Source organism: Stigmatopora argus, chromosome 5, assembly GCF_051989625.1.
Source record: "Stigmatopora argus isolate UIUO_Sarg chromosome 5, RoL_Sarg_1.0, whole genome shotgun sequence".
Lineage (NCBI taxonomy): Eukaryota > Metazoa > Chordata > Actinopteri > Syngnathiformes > Syngnathidae > Stigmatopora > Stigmatopora argus.
Window position 1 is genome coordinate 21,277,501 of NC_135391.1, and position 15,442 is coordinate 21,292,942.

General features: G+C 43.7%; 1 protein-coding gene across 4 annotated transcripts in view; it reads left to right on the forward strand.

Moving 5' to 3' along the window:
- The window catches only part of LOC144073906 (ral guanine nucleotide dissociation stimulator-like), a 122,265-nt gene that overhangs the window by 16,319 nt on the left and 90,504 nt on the right, over positions 1-15,442 (forward strand). For all 4 annotated transcript variants that reach the window (XM_077599840.1, XM_077599842.1, XM_077599839.1 and 1 more), the window contains 7 exons: positions 9,133-9,437; positions 10,571-10,645; positions 11,642-11,835; positions 12,013-12,137; positions 12,756-12,971; positions 13,282-13,385; positions 13,450-13,534. In XM_077599840.1, coding sequence (XP_077455966.1) covers positions 9,133-9,437; positions 10,571-10,645; positions 11,642-11,835; positions 12,013-12,137; positions 12,756-12,971; positions 13,282-13,385; positions 13,450-13,534 — 1,104 coding nt within the window. The remainder of the gene's footprint in view (positions 1-9,132; positions 9,438-10,570; positions 10,646-11,641; positions 11,836-12,012; positions 12,138-12,755; positions 12,972-13,281; positions 13,386-13,449; positions 13,535-15,442) is intronic.

Below are 15,442 nucleotides of genomic sequence, written 5' to 3' on the forward strand. Positions count from 1 at the left end.
CCTCTCCAGGTTCAGAATACAAACATTATCATCAGTTACTCTTCACAGGGTATGGATTGTTGCATGTGTATACGAGTTAGCATTAGCTGGGTTTCATTAATCATGGTACGTTCGACTTTGGCATTAATGGTACGCTATATAAAAGCTGAGAAGCAGGGTAAACAACAGGTTAGGATAACAAGCATGAGAGCAATAACAGTTATGAACGGTACTAGGGATTTCAAAAGAATGTCCATGAGCCCGAGAGGAACCAGTCAAGCCATCCTCATGCAACCGGATCTCTTGTCATAGCGTTCTGTATGTTCTTCATAGTTTGTAGGGCATCATTGACTGAGTAGGATCCGTTGGCAGGGATGAATGTGCAGCATCAGTCTCCTACTATGGCACACACCTCCCTGCTGGGCGGTTATTCTGTCAAGGGCAAGGCAGTTCTGGAGAATCATTTGGGTCATGGCGGTTATTTGGGCTTCTCGGCCTTGTTGTAGTTGGACTGATGCGTTGACATAGGCCTGGTATCTAGTCAATGGTTTCCAGACGCAGGGTGTTCTTTGCTGTTCCTACCCAGGGAAACAGCCATCAGGATTTTGGAGGAGACTGACCAGTGTTTGTGTTCGAGGGTGACATCCGAGCCCCTCACTGGATCATGGGGGCAGAAATCAAGGCTCCGGCGTTGACGCCTGGTGGGTAGACGTGGGTTGGCGTCGACTGTGGGGATCGAATCTGTTGTAAGGATGTATGTGTGGTCGAAGACAGATGTAGGGACACAGAGGCCAATTGAATTGGCCCCCGCCAATGATCATATGCACTTGCCATCCGCAGAGCCACCATACTTGGTCCAGTACTGTCGATGATTGGGAAGGGACTTGTCTGATCTCGGCGCACCTGGTGACGTGAACTTGGTCTAAAGGGGTCTTGGGATCTGGTCCACTGAATTTGCAACAGGATGGATGACAGTCTGTTCGATTGTTGCACTGGACATACGTTGCGGGTTTGACTGTAGCTGCTAATGGCACAGCAACCACGGTATGTAGGTGGTCGAACTTTGCCGGACAGGATTCTTTCGGATTACCCAGGATACAGATGTAGGTGTGGTTGGTGAGTTCTTTGTTCTGGAGGTTGGCCCATAGCTGTGGTTGTGCTACGGCAGTGGGCATGAGGGAACAGATATAAAGACTCATTGGTTGTGGTGAGGACTGTGAGTGGTATTCCATGGCTTGGAATGATCCTTTTGCATATGGCTTTTGCGACTGCCATGTTGTCAGCTTTCTTGGATGGGCATATCTCAACCCACTTGGTAAGTCTGTCAATGATCACAACACAGTACTTGTATGTGCCACTTGGGTTCAGTTCGATGAAATCCATGTTCAGAACCTCGAAGGGATATGTCCCTTTTCGCCTTGTTCCGCGCTTGGGTCGTTCATTGCCTTGAGAGTTGTGTCTACAGCAGGTGAGACAGTTTCTGCAAAAAAAATTAAGTAGGTTTGGAGACCTCTGGGAACATGCATTGTTTGTTGTATTATACTGATCATCCCTCCTGTTGAGACATGGCTCCTCCCATGGCTCAATTTGGCAATTTTTTCAAACAATGATCGTGGGGTGGGATGCATGGCTTGTTTTCTACTGCATAGAGGCCGTTCTTGAGTTGAGTGGCTCCTTCTGTTTCCCATTGTAGTTTCTCTTTTTCTGGGGCGTGATTTTGCATGTCTCTCAGGATTTCTGCGGGGATTGGGCTGTCTTTCCATCGTGGAGATTGCCGTCTGGATGTTTGCAAATTGTGCCGCTTCCTTGGCTGCTTTGTCTGCTCGCTTGTTCCCCAATGAGACGAGGTCTTGTCCCGTCGTGTGTGCTTTACATTTGCAGATAGCCAGCTTCATAGGTAGCTGTACCGCTTTGAGGAGTTCTGTGAGAAGCTCTGCGTGTTTGACTGGGGATCCATTGGATGTTTTCATTCCTCGTTTAGCCGTTTATTTGAACCCTTTGTAAGAAGATTTTGTCTCAATTGAAATGCTTGCACCTTTTTTTGCATTTGGAGACAATATATAAGAGTTCCCTATGGTTTATGGCATTGCTCGCTGAGCAATAATCTTTCCAATCAATATTGGAGTGGTTGCCGTTTCATTTTATTACGTCAGAAAGTTTATCTCACCTGTCTCCTCAAACGTTACAACTGAGAGAACCTTCTTACAGTGCAAAAGGTGAATCCACATCTCTCGGCTATTTTCATGTCTACTGGTTGGTCAGCAACACTTGGTATGGACGTTCCCACTTTGGGTCATGCTAGTGTTTCTTCTTTATACTGTAGGTTGAGCACCCAGGCTCCTGGCACTACCATTGGTCCGTTTCCTGTTTAGAAGCACAGTCTCCTCCTGCTAACCCAAATTTCATACGTTTCCTTCAAGATTTTTCTTTTTATGTAGTCAGCCAGATGAGCCTCATCATTCAGTTCCAATCGTGTAGTGAATAATGGCGATTTGTATGGTCTACCAAATAGGATTTTCATATGTTGTTGTCCGGTTGAACTCGTTATGTATGCGCAGTGATTTCATAACGAAATATGGAACCTTTTGCCAATCCCGTCAATTATTTTGTGTATTTTGAGTGCCATTATCCCTATAAATAAATGGTTCTTTGGAATTCCATATCGTGCACTCTCTTTTTTTTTTTCTTCTCAGTGCTCCCAAATTCCCCATTTCGCAGAGCAGATTATTTGTTCCTCCACGTCAAGTTTCACATTTGGAGTACTGCTGCTGCATTTTCATCAAAAATGTCATTTGACGAAATCTATTTTTTTCCATAATATGTCGCCACCATCCCTGAAAAGGGCTTATTGGCGATATCAGAAATCGATTCCAAATTCATAAATCCTTTTCCACCTAGATATCTGATCGATTGGTTAGATCTTGGTGGCCAGCCAATCATAAACACAAATTGACAGACAACCATTCACGCTCATGCTGGGCACCTCAACCAAGGAACCATAAAACTTGAATTACATTGCTTTATAATGAGACAATGAAAATGAAGGATACAAATGTTTAAAAGCAATAAGGTGACTTTCATATCTGGAAAAGATTGTTTGCTCACAGTGTAGAATATGAGACTGCATAATCAGACATCAGTGGTCTGCAAATTTTCATCACCGGTGGAGACCGCCATCCCCAGTGGGGCTTCTTGGCAGCTCACCACCTTTTGGTGTCCTATCAGTAATAATCATTCCCAAAGGAAATAGGTAATTAACGTATGCGATAGGTGCGCCACACATCTACAAATAGAAATTTGTTTTGGAAGTTCAATATCCGCCGTTCGTCGTGCTAGTCAGTCAGCATGAGCGACTGCCATGCAAGTGGCTGTGATTAACTCTTTGTTTGCCAAATCTGTAAGTTTTAAGCTAAAGTTCTCTTAATTTGTTTGCCCTTAAAGCAATAGAAAGCAACGTCATTTGGTTGACATCAATTGTTCGATGCTTATGCAATCCTTAATATTCTAATAGTCATTAATATGACCCACGCCAAACCATGTTTCACCCGCTTAGGACAAAACAGGGAATGTCTTCCGTGCACTAAAAACACTCCATGTCTCTTCAATCCTAGGGAAATTATGCCTATCCTAAGTCAATCATTTTATAATAATCTAAACCAGCCAGGTACAATTTACCTAATTATTTGGATGAATGCCATTTCTGCATTATTTTCATGTTTGATATCATTAACAACCAAATAATTATTTATACTTAAGATCTAATTCGCAAATCACCCCCATATTGCTAACCCACCCAAGGATAGCTAAAATCACTGGTTGAGTTCCTGCTGCAACCGACTCGTTTCACTCCCACCAAGGAGACAATGTTTACTTAAGATAAGAGCCATTTTCTGTAGCTCACTGTTACCACAATTAAAACCTACAATAAGTAAATTAGAGAAAATAACCTTCTACTAGGCATATCCTAATGACAAATTTCAGTGTTCAATAAAGGACCCACAAATTGTCACCAATATTTCATATTGTCAATTTTCTCATCGCTTTTTCTCTAACCAGCTCTCTCTCTATGTCTCAATCTCTCTCTATTTATGTTCAAACCTTCCATATCCTTCAAATTGGGACAGAAACCATGTTTCTCCACCCATCGTGGCAGATACAGGCAACTTCCCATACTATGCATCCGCATATATTTCACATCCCGAAATTGATCTCAATACTTCATGATTCACCCAATATCTCTAATCACACCAAGACCACAAGTCCCTGACTTTGTCTCTTAGCGGAGTCCCTGACTCAACACTCTTAGTGGAGTCCCTGACTTAACATACAGAGTCCCTGACTTAACATACAGAGTCCCTGACTTAACATACAGAGTCCCTGACTTAACATACAGAGTCCCTGACTCAACAAACAGAGTCCCTGACTCAACAAACAGAGTCCCTGACTCAACAAACAGAGTCCCTGACTCAATTCTCTTAGCGGAGTCCCTGACTCAACAGTGTCCCTGACTCAACAAACAGAGTCCCTGACTCAATTCTCTTAGCGGAGTCCCTGACTCAACACTCTTGGCGGAGTCCCTGACTCGACACTCTTGGCGGAGTCCCTGACTCGACACTCTTGGCGGAGTCCCTGACTCGACACTCTTGGCGGAGTCCCTGACTCGACACTCTTGGCAGAGTCCCTGACTCGACACTCTTGGCGGAGTCCCTGACTCGACACGCTGGGCAGAGTCCCTGACTCGACACGCTGGGCAGAGTCCCTGACTCGACACGCTGGGCAGAGTCCCTGACTCGACACGCTGGGCAGAGTCCCTGACTCGACACGCTGGGCAGAGTCCCTGACTCGACACGCTGGGCAGAGTCCCTGACTCGACACGCTGGGCAGAGTCCCTGACTCGACACGCTGGGCAGAGTCCCTGACTCGACACGCTGGGCAGAGTCCCTGACTCGACACGCTGGGCAGAGTCCCTGACTCGACACGCTGGGCAGAGTCCCTGACGCGACACGCTGGGCAGAGTCCCTGACGCGACACGCTGGGCAGAGTCCCTGACGCGACACGCTGGGCAGAGTCCCTGACGCGACACGCTGGGCAGAGTCCCTGACGCGACACGCTGGGCAGAGTCCCTGACGCGACACTCTGGGCAGAGTCCCTGACGCGACACTCTGGGCAGAGTCCCTGACGCGACACTCTGGGCAGAGTCCCTGACGCGACACTCTGGGCAGAGTCCCTGACGCGACACTCTGGGCAGAGTCCCTGACGCGACACTCTGGGCAGAGTCCCTGACGCGACACTCTGGGCAGAGTCCCTGACGCGACACTCTGGGCAGAGTCCCTGACGCGACACTCTGGGCAGAGTCCCTGACGCGACACTCTGGGCAGAGTCCCTGACGCGACACTCTGGGCAGAGTCCCTGACGCGACACTCTGGGCAGAGTCCCTGACGCGACACTCTGGGCAGAGTCCCTGACGCGACACTCTGGGCAGAGTCCCTGACGCGACACTCTGGGCAGAGTCCCTGACGCGACACTCTGGGCAGAGTCCCTGACGCGACACTCTGGGCAGAGTCCCTGACGCGACACTCTGGGCAGAGTCCCTGACGCGACACTCTGGGCAGAGTCCCTGACGCGACACTCTGGGCAGAGTCCCTGACGCGACACTCTGGGCAGAGTCCCTGACGCGACACTCTGGGCAGAGTCCCTGACGCGACACTCTGGGCAGAGTCCCTGACGCGACACTCTGGGCAGAGTCCCTGACGCGACACTCTGGGCAGAGTCCCTGACGCGACACTCTGGGCAGAGTCCCTGACGCGACACTCTGGGCAGAGTCCCTGACGCGACACTCTGGGCAGAGTCCCTGACGCGACACTCTGGGCAGAGTCCCTGACGCGACACTCTGGGCAGAGTCCCTGACGCGACACTCTGGGCAGAGTCCCTGACGCGACACTCTGGGCAGAGTCCCTGACGCGACACTCTGGGCAGAGTCCCTGACGCGACACTCTGGGCAGAGTCCCTGACGCGACACTCTGGGCAGAGTCCCTGACGCGACACTCTGGGCAGAGTCCCTGACGCGACACTCTGGGCAGAGTCCCTGACGCGACACTCTGGGCAGAGTCCCTGACGCGACACTCTGGGCAGAGTCCCTGACGCGACACTCTGGGCAGAGTCCCTGACGCGACACTCTGGGCAGAGTCCCTGACGCGACACTCTGGGCAGAGTCCCTGACGCGACACTCTGGGCAGAGTCCCTGACGCGACACTCTGGGCAGAGTCCCTGACGCGACACTACCGCAGTAACAATACTCAAATTATCACACTTCTTGGAGACAGAAATCAAAGTGTGAACTCACGATTTTCTCGTTCTGAACCTGCCCTGGTTCGGAGGGACCTGTCACCGGATCACTGGAGCGGCGAGGGAACGGCTGTCGGGCTGACCCTTTCAATGGAGGGTGCTGTTGACAGTCATAATTTTGCCCTTCGTCGCGGTCCGTCATCGCTCCGGCAATTGTTGGCATGTTGCGGCCCGGGTTTCGGCACCAAAGTATGTTGGGTCTGTAAAACAGCTGACCCATATCTTCAAGAGCAGGCATAGAAAGAGTGAGACCAATTTGAAGGAAATTAGTTTATTACCAGACTGCAGGATGGGGAGAGCTTTTTTTTAATGCTTAACCGAGACCGGGCTAAATGTAAATTCACCAATGGCAGGTTTGCAAATACCGTGTTAAAATATCTTCAGAAGAGACCGTGTGAGAAATCGTGGCGGGGGAGTGATGTTCTATGTTAGGGAACACCTTAAATGTAAACAGAATTGATCAACGTACATCAGCCTTAAAATTTCACTATCCCCACAGATGTCAATAACTTTGATTGGCATATATAGACCTCCATCCGCCTCTTAATACATTCTATATGGAGCTTCGGGCCCTACTGAGGATAAAAAAAACTCTGAATTAGAAGTTTTGCGTCTCATTCCTGCATGCTTACAAATTGAATTGTATTGAATGCTAAAACCATTCATTATACAAGTATAATGGGATTTAAAGCCTTCACCGCATAGTGCACAAATAACAAACAGACAAATAAATAATCAATAAATAAGTAGTGCAAGTGAGATCAGCAGAGCGGAGCGGCCTTGTTCCGTCTGAAGTCCAGGATGAATTCCATGGTTTTGGAAACGTTCAGCGCCAAGTTGCTGAGAGCGCACCACTCACTGAGTCTATAGACTCACCAACAAACAAACACAAAGATACTCAATATATAGTAATGATGAATAAATAATCAATGAATAGTAACAGATAAATAATTGGTCAACATAAAAACTAAGTAGTTAAAGTCGTAATAAGTCTTGATTAGGTCCTAGGTGCAGAACTTGAGTTGAGTATCATCACAGCTCTTGGGAAGAAACTGTCCTGGAGTCTGTTTGTCTTTGCTGTTATGGCTCTATAGCGTCTTCCAGAGGGCTGCAGGTTGAAGCCGGATGGGTATTGTCTTTTATGATGCTCTCTGCCCTTCTAAGGGACCAGGATTTATAGATGTTGGACAGGGTATGTAGGGGCAGTTGATGATCTTTTGGGCTGTGTTGATCACCTTCTGCAGGGAGAACATGCAAACTCCACACAGGTGGACCGACCTGGATTTGAACCCAGGTCCCCCCACTGTGAGGCTGACGCGCTAACCACTCATCCGCCTGGCCGCCAGGGCTTGTGTCTTAAAAAACATAAATTTTGCCTGACTAGGAAAAAGTGGAACTGTAAATTCATTCAGGGGATAGGAGTGGCGTGGTCAATGTCAGAGTTCGCTCAGGGAGTATGGCACCTAAGAAGATCAAACACCACATTGCTTAACTGTTCAGTGAGTTCACGACACCATCACCATCTGAAAGTGTTTTACAGAGAGAAATAAAGCCAGAGAGCAACACAGATAGTGTGTCAAAGATAAGTCACCTGAAAGCCAAAAGGAAGAAATATGGCACATTGCGCTTGGCTTCAAGGAATAAGTTGTGTATTGATATATTTGCTTTACATTCACTAGCTATATTGTTTGTTTGATCCCAGGATACATTATGTGGCTTTTGTACATTGTTGATAAAGTTATCAATGGTTATTTTATTTTGTAATGTTTTGGTTGTTCAATTTTTTTTTTTTTTTAAAGAATGGCATCATAGGAGTTTTGTGTTAATGCTGTTATAAACGTCTTTAATTGACATGATTACTTAAAACCTTGAAACTTTTAGACATCCTCATCTTTTTCTATGAAGTTAAATTACTGTTCCATATGTTTGCATTTCTTAAAAATAGCTTTTGTGTTCTTTATTTAAATTTAAATGACAAAACTGTCTATTATAGAAATAACAGGTTTACACTCGAACAATAATAGTTGCAATGGCATTTGCAGTGTCTGTCGTCATTGGCCTGTCAGTGAGAGCACAGGATCTAGTTCCTGCAGCTTCTCAATGCCATGACTACAGCATTCATGTGCAGGTCATACTCGGCTACATGGCTATCCTCATTAGCACATGAATGGTAACTCAATGGTTGCTTTGTTCACCCTGCGCTGATGTCTAACATTACCACCCACCGCTGATATCTATTGCAAAAAATAAAGAAAAGTGCAGCGACCAATCGCAACCAATACTGGCATATCAGAGTTTGAAAAGATTTATTTTCTCTTGCCTAATCTCTTGATTATCTTTATGATTACTTGCTTAGTTTTTTAATGAGTATAATCTTTTTTGACTAGTCTACTCTTAGTTTTTTAATTAGTATTATTTTTTTACTAGTCTAGCGATATTTTTTGGGTTGATAATACACTAAATCATTTCTTAACACTTATTTATTTTTTATTAAAATAGGAAGGGAGAGGGAGAGATCCATTTCCCCATCGATATATAATGCACATGCTCATCACATACACGTACGTTCACGTACATAGACATATGTATAAGACTTAAGTGAAAAAAATTTCAGGAGGAATAAAGTTTGGATGTGTATTTTTGAAAGATTTGAAGGTAATTTTGCAAAGTTTTCACATCAGATACCCGTGCTCTGTGTGGAGGATTTACATTTTGCCTTTGACTCTTTTTTCCCCCTTGTTGATGCCTTACACTACCATAACATGGTCAAAAAAACCTTCTAAACCTGCTGTCCACCTTGTATTTTAGAGCTTGACGCAGGAGATTGGCGAGGAGGTGGAGGACAATGCCATCTTCACAATCACGCTGCGTAAAGTGCAACTGCACCACTCGTCCACCAAAGGGCAGCGTTGGCTTGGCGTGGGCACTGATGCCGGCCTCAGCCTTTATGATACATGTAAGATGCGCACAATCAAGGCAGGGACACTGGAGAGGCTTGTTGAGTACATGGTTACAGCCTTCAAGGTTAAAGACTCAACCTACGTCACCATCTTCCTCTGCACTTACCGATCCTTTGCCACAGCCAAGCAGGTGCTTGACCTGCTGCTAAACAGGTAATGGTGCAAACCCTTACATTTGTGTCAAGTCCTATTTTTTTAACTAGTGTAGGAGTCACCAACTCCAGTCCTCGAGGGCACCTATTCAGTCTGTTTTTCAAATCTTACTTCTCCAGCATGTCTGAATCAAATAACCAGGATTGTTATCAGGTGTCTGGAGAGATTGCTGAGGAGTGATTGTTTAATTAAGGTTAGTTTGAGAAAGGAGACGTCTAGAACAGACTGGATAGGTGCAGTCGGGGACCCTTGCTGTAGTGCTTGTTTGAATCCCAATTTCAAATAGAAATCATGTCTTGAAACCTTAAAAAGTTTTTTAAACCCTAATTTTGGTTTGGAACATCAATTTTAAATCCTGACACCTCATAGGAATAACTAACTGAAACTTTGCTCTTCACCTCCAACTGTAAACATTGTAAAACGTAATTTTAACCTCTAAATATGGAATTAAACGCATATTGGAATTCATAGCACTCCCCTTGTCTAATGCCAAATATTTTGCAATTTGAAAATTTAACATTGGCCTAAGCCGCCTCGTGGTGTATAGGTTCACTCGCCTGACCTTGTTGTGGGCAGGCGCGAGCTCAATTCCCGCTGGTGGCGGTATGATTGGGACTGCGGATGGTCATTTGTCTATCTGTGCCCCCATTTTTTTGGGTTCGCCGTTGTAGATTTATATGAAAAAATGAAAACTATGGGGCACCTTCCGAAGGAGCGTTGGATGATATGATACGAGAGACGAACTCGCAATTCCAAAATGCAGTCAACTTGGGGAAATGCATGAGCCAATCAACTAACTCTAAGTGTCCCGACCAATAATTAGCCGCTTTGTGATCATGTGGATTACACATGCACATGCAATATTGGCGTGTGCACACGTGGGTGCACTGTCCACAGCGCACACAGCATTTGACCTTGAATGCATGGAGAAATGCGAGCAAAGTGCGTGTAGCCGTTTTTTTTGTGCGCATGCATTTGCAAATTTCTCGCACGCTACAGAAAATGGCCGAGGAAAATAATTGGAAATAAATTTGTGTTGCCATTACTTTTTTTTTTTTCAATTTCAAGACTTCTATTTTTGTTGTTGTTGCTTTTTTTCTGTATGTTAAAATGTGCCTTGTATTCCCTGTCAGGTATGCAAGACTCCAGAATGTCCCAGATGCAACGGCGCATCGCGTCTGCCAAGATGACAGCAGAGAGCTCAGAAAGTGAGATGACATAGCCTTGCTCCTGATGTTGTTTGACTTCATTCATATGCTCATAACAAAAGAACAACAGAGGAGAAACAAACCTTTTTTATGATTAAACATTGGAAAGTTCTATGTTCATGTATCCTGTGGTGCTTAAAAAAAACAATCAAATGGTATGTACTGAAGGGGATGTCTTGTGAAAAATGGAATTGGGTGAATGATTTAAGAAATAACAGTGAACAGTATGTGATCCAATAATCGTGTTTTACAGATTTTGGTATACATTTGTATTTAACAAAAACGTATGAAAAGTCATACATTACCTACACACTGGATTCCCATAAAGTTGGGATTCTATACAAATTGTGAGTAACAACTGGAGGTGCCACATTTCAATATTTTATTCAAAAGAGAATATATAGATGACATATCAAAAGTTTCAAGTGAGAAAATGGATCATTAAAAAATAAATAAATTACAAGCCAACAAATTTCAGAAACCTTAACCTTAGGGATAGGTAGCCATAAAAGGTTAAAAATTGCACTTAAAGTATACACACAACTGAAAAATCAATTCATCTATTCATTATCCATATCGCAGATCCTCGCAAGGGTTGCAGGAATTGCTGGAGGCTATTGCAGCTGACCTTGGGCGAAAGGCAGACTACACCCTAGGCTGGTTGCCTTTTCAGCCATAGGGAACACAGAGACAAACAACCATTTGTAAATCCCAATCATAATGCCATCAAGCGAAAATCGATCGCACACTTGCCTCCAATAAAGTAAAGCAAGTGTAACCACCACTCCATGAGGTGGCTATTGAAAGACCATTTACTACTAAATGACAACATGCTGGACCTCAGGTGTAAAAACCAATTTCACGGTTCATTCTGAATGCAATATTGTATTCATTTATATTTATGCTTTGCCACTTTCATATTGATTTACAATTTTATACTGCAATTTTATTTGTACATTGAAGAGATGCTAACATTTTAGCATGTGTATTGTGTAGCACGGTGTCATCCATCTTGGGTGCATGGTTGGACCAGTACTCGGAGGACTTCTGGACTCCCCCGGGCTACGACTGCCTACACCAGCTTTTGTCATACCTTCACCTTCATTTCCCCGGTTCTGACTTAGAGCGTCGTGCCCGCAATTTGCTGGCGCATTTCCACAGGCGGCAGCAATGCCAACCTGAAACCGATGGTAAGGAAAGTGCACTTGTCAGAAGGGGGGTGTTGTGCGGTGTCTTGTAACTAACTACATGTTTCATTTAAATTGAAAACTCAGCAATTTACACATTAGGAATCAGCTCTCAATAGAAATCCTAAAATGAGAAATAACACATATCTCAAATGGGATTTCTTCATGCTGTATTGTCAGGTGAACACTTGGGCTGCCCTTTCGCCACTCAAGAGGAGAGCAGCTTTGATGATGAGCTGCCCAGCTTGAGTTTCCTTACCTTTGACCCTATCATGGTGGCCGAGCAGTTCACGCTCATGGACGCGGTGAGCGTAACAGCATAATGAATAATGACGTCACAATTTTTAAAACAAAAGTTGGGGAAATTATTTTAATGTTATAAGAATAAAGCGAATATTTTTTTATGAATAAAGGTGAAATGAGAATGTATGTATTGTATGTTTTCTTTGATTACAGAAAATTAATGCATTAAAAAAGAATGCAAAATAAGAATGAATGATAATGCACCTTCTATAGATGATATAAAAAGTTAGAATCTTATTTTTAAGAACTTCACCTATTGGTCGGGAAAAAAAGTTACGAGTAAATCCTTACAAAAAAGTAGTAATATACATCATGCAAAAAGCCACAATGCATATTTCATTATCCAAAATAAAGTCAAAATTATTGCTAGAACTGTGATGTAAATTATTAGGGCTAAAATGTTACTATCTAAGAATAGCATAGTTAAATGTGCCTTTTTTTCTCAGAAACAATATTCTATTAAAATACTAGTTTTGTTCACTCTTTTCACGATGTTAGTATTGTGGAATGATGATACATCACATTTCCTGGCGTTAACTTTTGCTAAGGGAGGGAGCAGCCATTGATTGACTGTTTGTTTCGTTTCCCTCCTGTCATGCTGTGTGTGCATATATGCGTAGGACCTGTTCAAGAAAGTGGTCCCGTACCACTGCCTTGGGGGCATCTGGTCTCAGCGTGACAAGAAGGGCAAAGAGAACCTGGCGCCCACCATCCGTGCCACAGTGGCCCAATTCAACTCAGTCACCAACTGCGTGATTAGCACCAGCCTCATCAACAGCGGGCTTAAACACAACCAGAGGGCCAGAGTCCTAGAGCGCTGGATCGACGTGGCCCGAGTAAGGACACATCCTTTGAAAGGCTATTAAGTCTTGCAACCCCTACTTTGAAGCACTAAGCCTTCCCCACAACCCCAAGCCCATAATTTGAAACTTTAGCAATTTTGAAAATAGACTATACCTTTAAATCAGAATTTATATCCTTCAACCTTGTTTGAATTCATAATCTTAGCTTGAAACCCCTAACCATTGTTTAACTTTGTTTAAATAAGCCTTTAAAATGTTTCCTCAGTGTTATTTTAGTTTTTTAAATAATTTATTTTTAAAATTCTATTTTTATTGTTTAATCCAACCTCTTCGTTGCCTCCAGGAGTGTCGTATCCTGAAGAACTTTTCATCCCTCCGAGCCATCCTCTCTGCCCTGCAGTGCAACGCTGTCCACCGCTTAAAACGAGCCTGGGAAGAAGTGTCTCGGTCTGTACATGACACCCACTTCTATATAATGGTTCAGACTTATAAACACCCTGCTCCTTTACAGGGAGAGTTTCCGCAGCTTTCGTGAGCTTTCTGAGATTTTCTCAGACGACAACAACTACTCGCTCAGCCGGGAACTACTGGTGAAGGTGAGTCGTTACACTGCATAAAACCTGTGTCCCTCGCCTTACGTTTGTCAACAAAAGTTTAACATTCAGTGTGTGTGAAGTGGAACCCCTCAACCAGAAATGTAACATGTCGAAAGATCCCTTCTGAAGAGTAGATAAGGTTCTGAGTGTCAGGAAAATGCTCTGGGGTGTAACTTGGCTCTACAAGCCACCAACCGGCCAAGCTGGCCTTCCGAAGCAATGTGGGATATGTCCCTGTTTCATCATCAAATATGAAGCAACACCTTACAGTATGATGGCATCCTGCATGTGCATGCCTTTGGCATATGTAGAACAATGAACAAACTGCTTTTCAAAGCTTTACAGAAAGTACAAGTGTGTATATAATAATAATAATAATAATAATAATAATAATAATCGGACATAGGCCCTATCGTCATCATCAACAACAAAAGCCTAATTGTCATCACACCCAGAAACTGCGTATGACAAAATTTGTAGTGCTTCTCCATATATATATATATATATATATATATATATATATATATATATATATATATATATATATATCTATATATATATATATATATATATATATATATATATAATTGTTCACTCTTTTCACGATGTTAGTATTGTGGAATGATGATACATCACATTTCCTGGCGTTAACTTTTGCTAAGGGAGGGAGCAGCCATTGATTGAATGTTTGTTTCGTTTCCCTCTTGTCATGCTGTGTGTGCATATATGCGTAGGCGGGCCGTGCATTTCACACCTAGGCCTTCAGTAGTGGTGTGTGAATGAATCCAACCCTCAATAAGTATTTTATGGCTATAAAACCTTTAATGCAGCTACAGCTGCGACACATAAAAAAGAAACAATAATAACCTAAAACATTGAAATATTATTTAGGAAAATAGAAATTTTACTCACCAAAAATTATTTTTATTTATATACAAAAACCATCCTCCTTTCTTTCCTCAAGAATATTTCAATTACTCTGTCGTACAGATTACACGTGCGTTTCAGGTCCACCAAGAAGTTCTTTTCTATCGCCATCAAAGCTAATGCTGACAGTCGAGTCTGCCCTGTTGTATTTCTGGCTTAAGTTTTGATTCTTTTTCGCGCTGAAAATGTCCATTCGACAGAAGCAGTGGGATGGTCAGTGTCAAACCCACTAATGTGTACAGCCGCCCCATGCTCTCACTCAGATTTTTCTGTTGAAGGAAGTCAAGGAGATCAGTGGGAGATTTACCTGTAAAATCATCCGTGGCATACATTACGATCAGTTCTGTTCTTAGCTGAGGCAGATCGAAAAGTGTACCGTGGCTCTGCGTTAAGATGGGGACAGCTGCATGTGGCAAAGTTTTCTGGTATTCCCGAAACTTCTGCGGGTCGAGGAGGGAGAGAAACATCAGTCTTTCGTGGTCTTGAAATCTGGTCCGCGTCTGGCAAATAATATTGTCCAGAAACCTGTCGTGGAGTTGGTGGTAGTGCGCGCGAGAATCTTGCGCTTGACCTCTTCGTGCGCTTGGAGCACCCGCACTGCATTCAGTGGCCTCGTAGATTTCCTCATATCGGCTCCTTTCGCGCTCAACTGTGTCACAAAACTCCTTTACTCTTGCAAGACAACTGTAAATCCAGTTTGTTGTTCAGTATTATTGAAAAAAGCATGTCTGAATGCTCAAAAATGCCATTAAATGTGTGAAGCAAAAAAACAAAATTCAAAATAATCCAGATGTGCTTTAAATCCATCAGCACACCGCACGGACTCATTCACCATTACAGAGACAAACAGTACTTCATCCATCACTTCAGCAATAGCAGTGATCAGATATTTTTGTATTTTGCCCGACGTGCCACTAAACACTTTATTAGTGGACAGGTGGTAATGTAAATCTGTGTTTCTCTCAGCAATGAGAGAAAGAA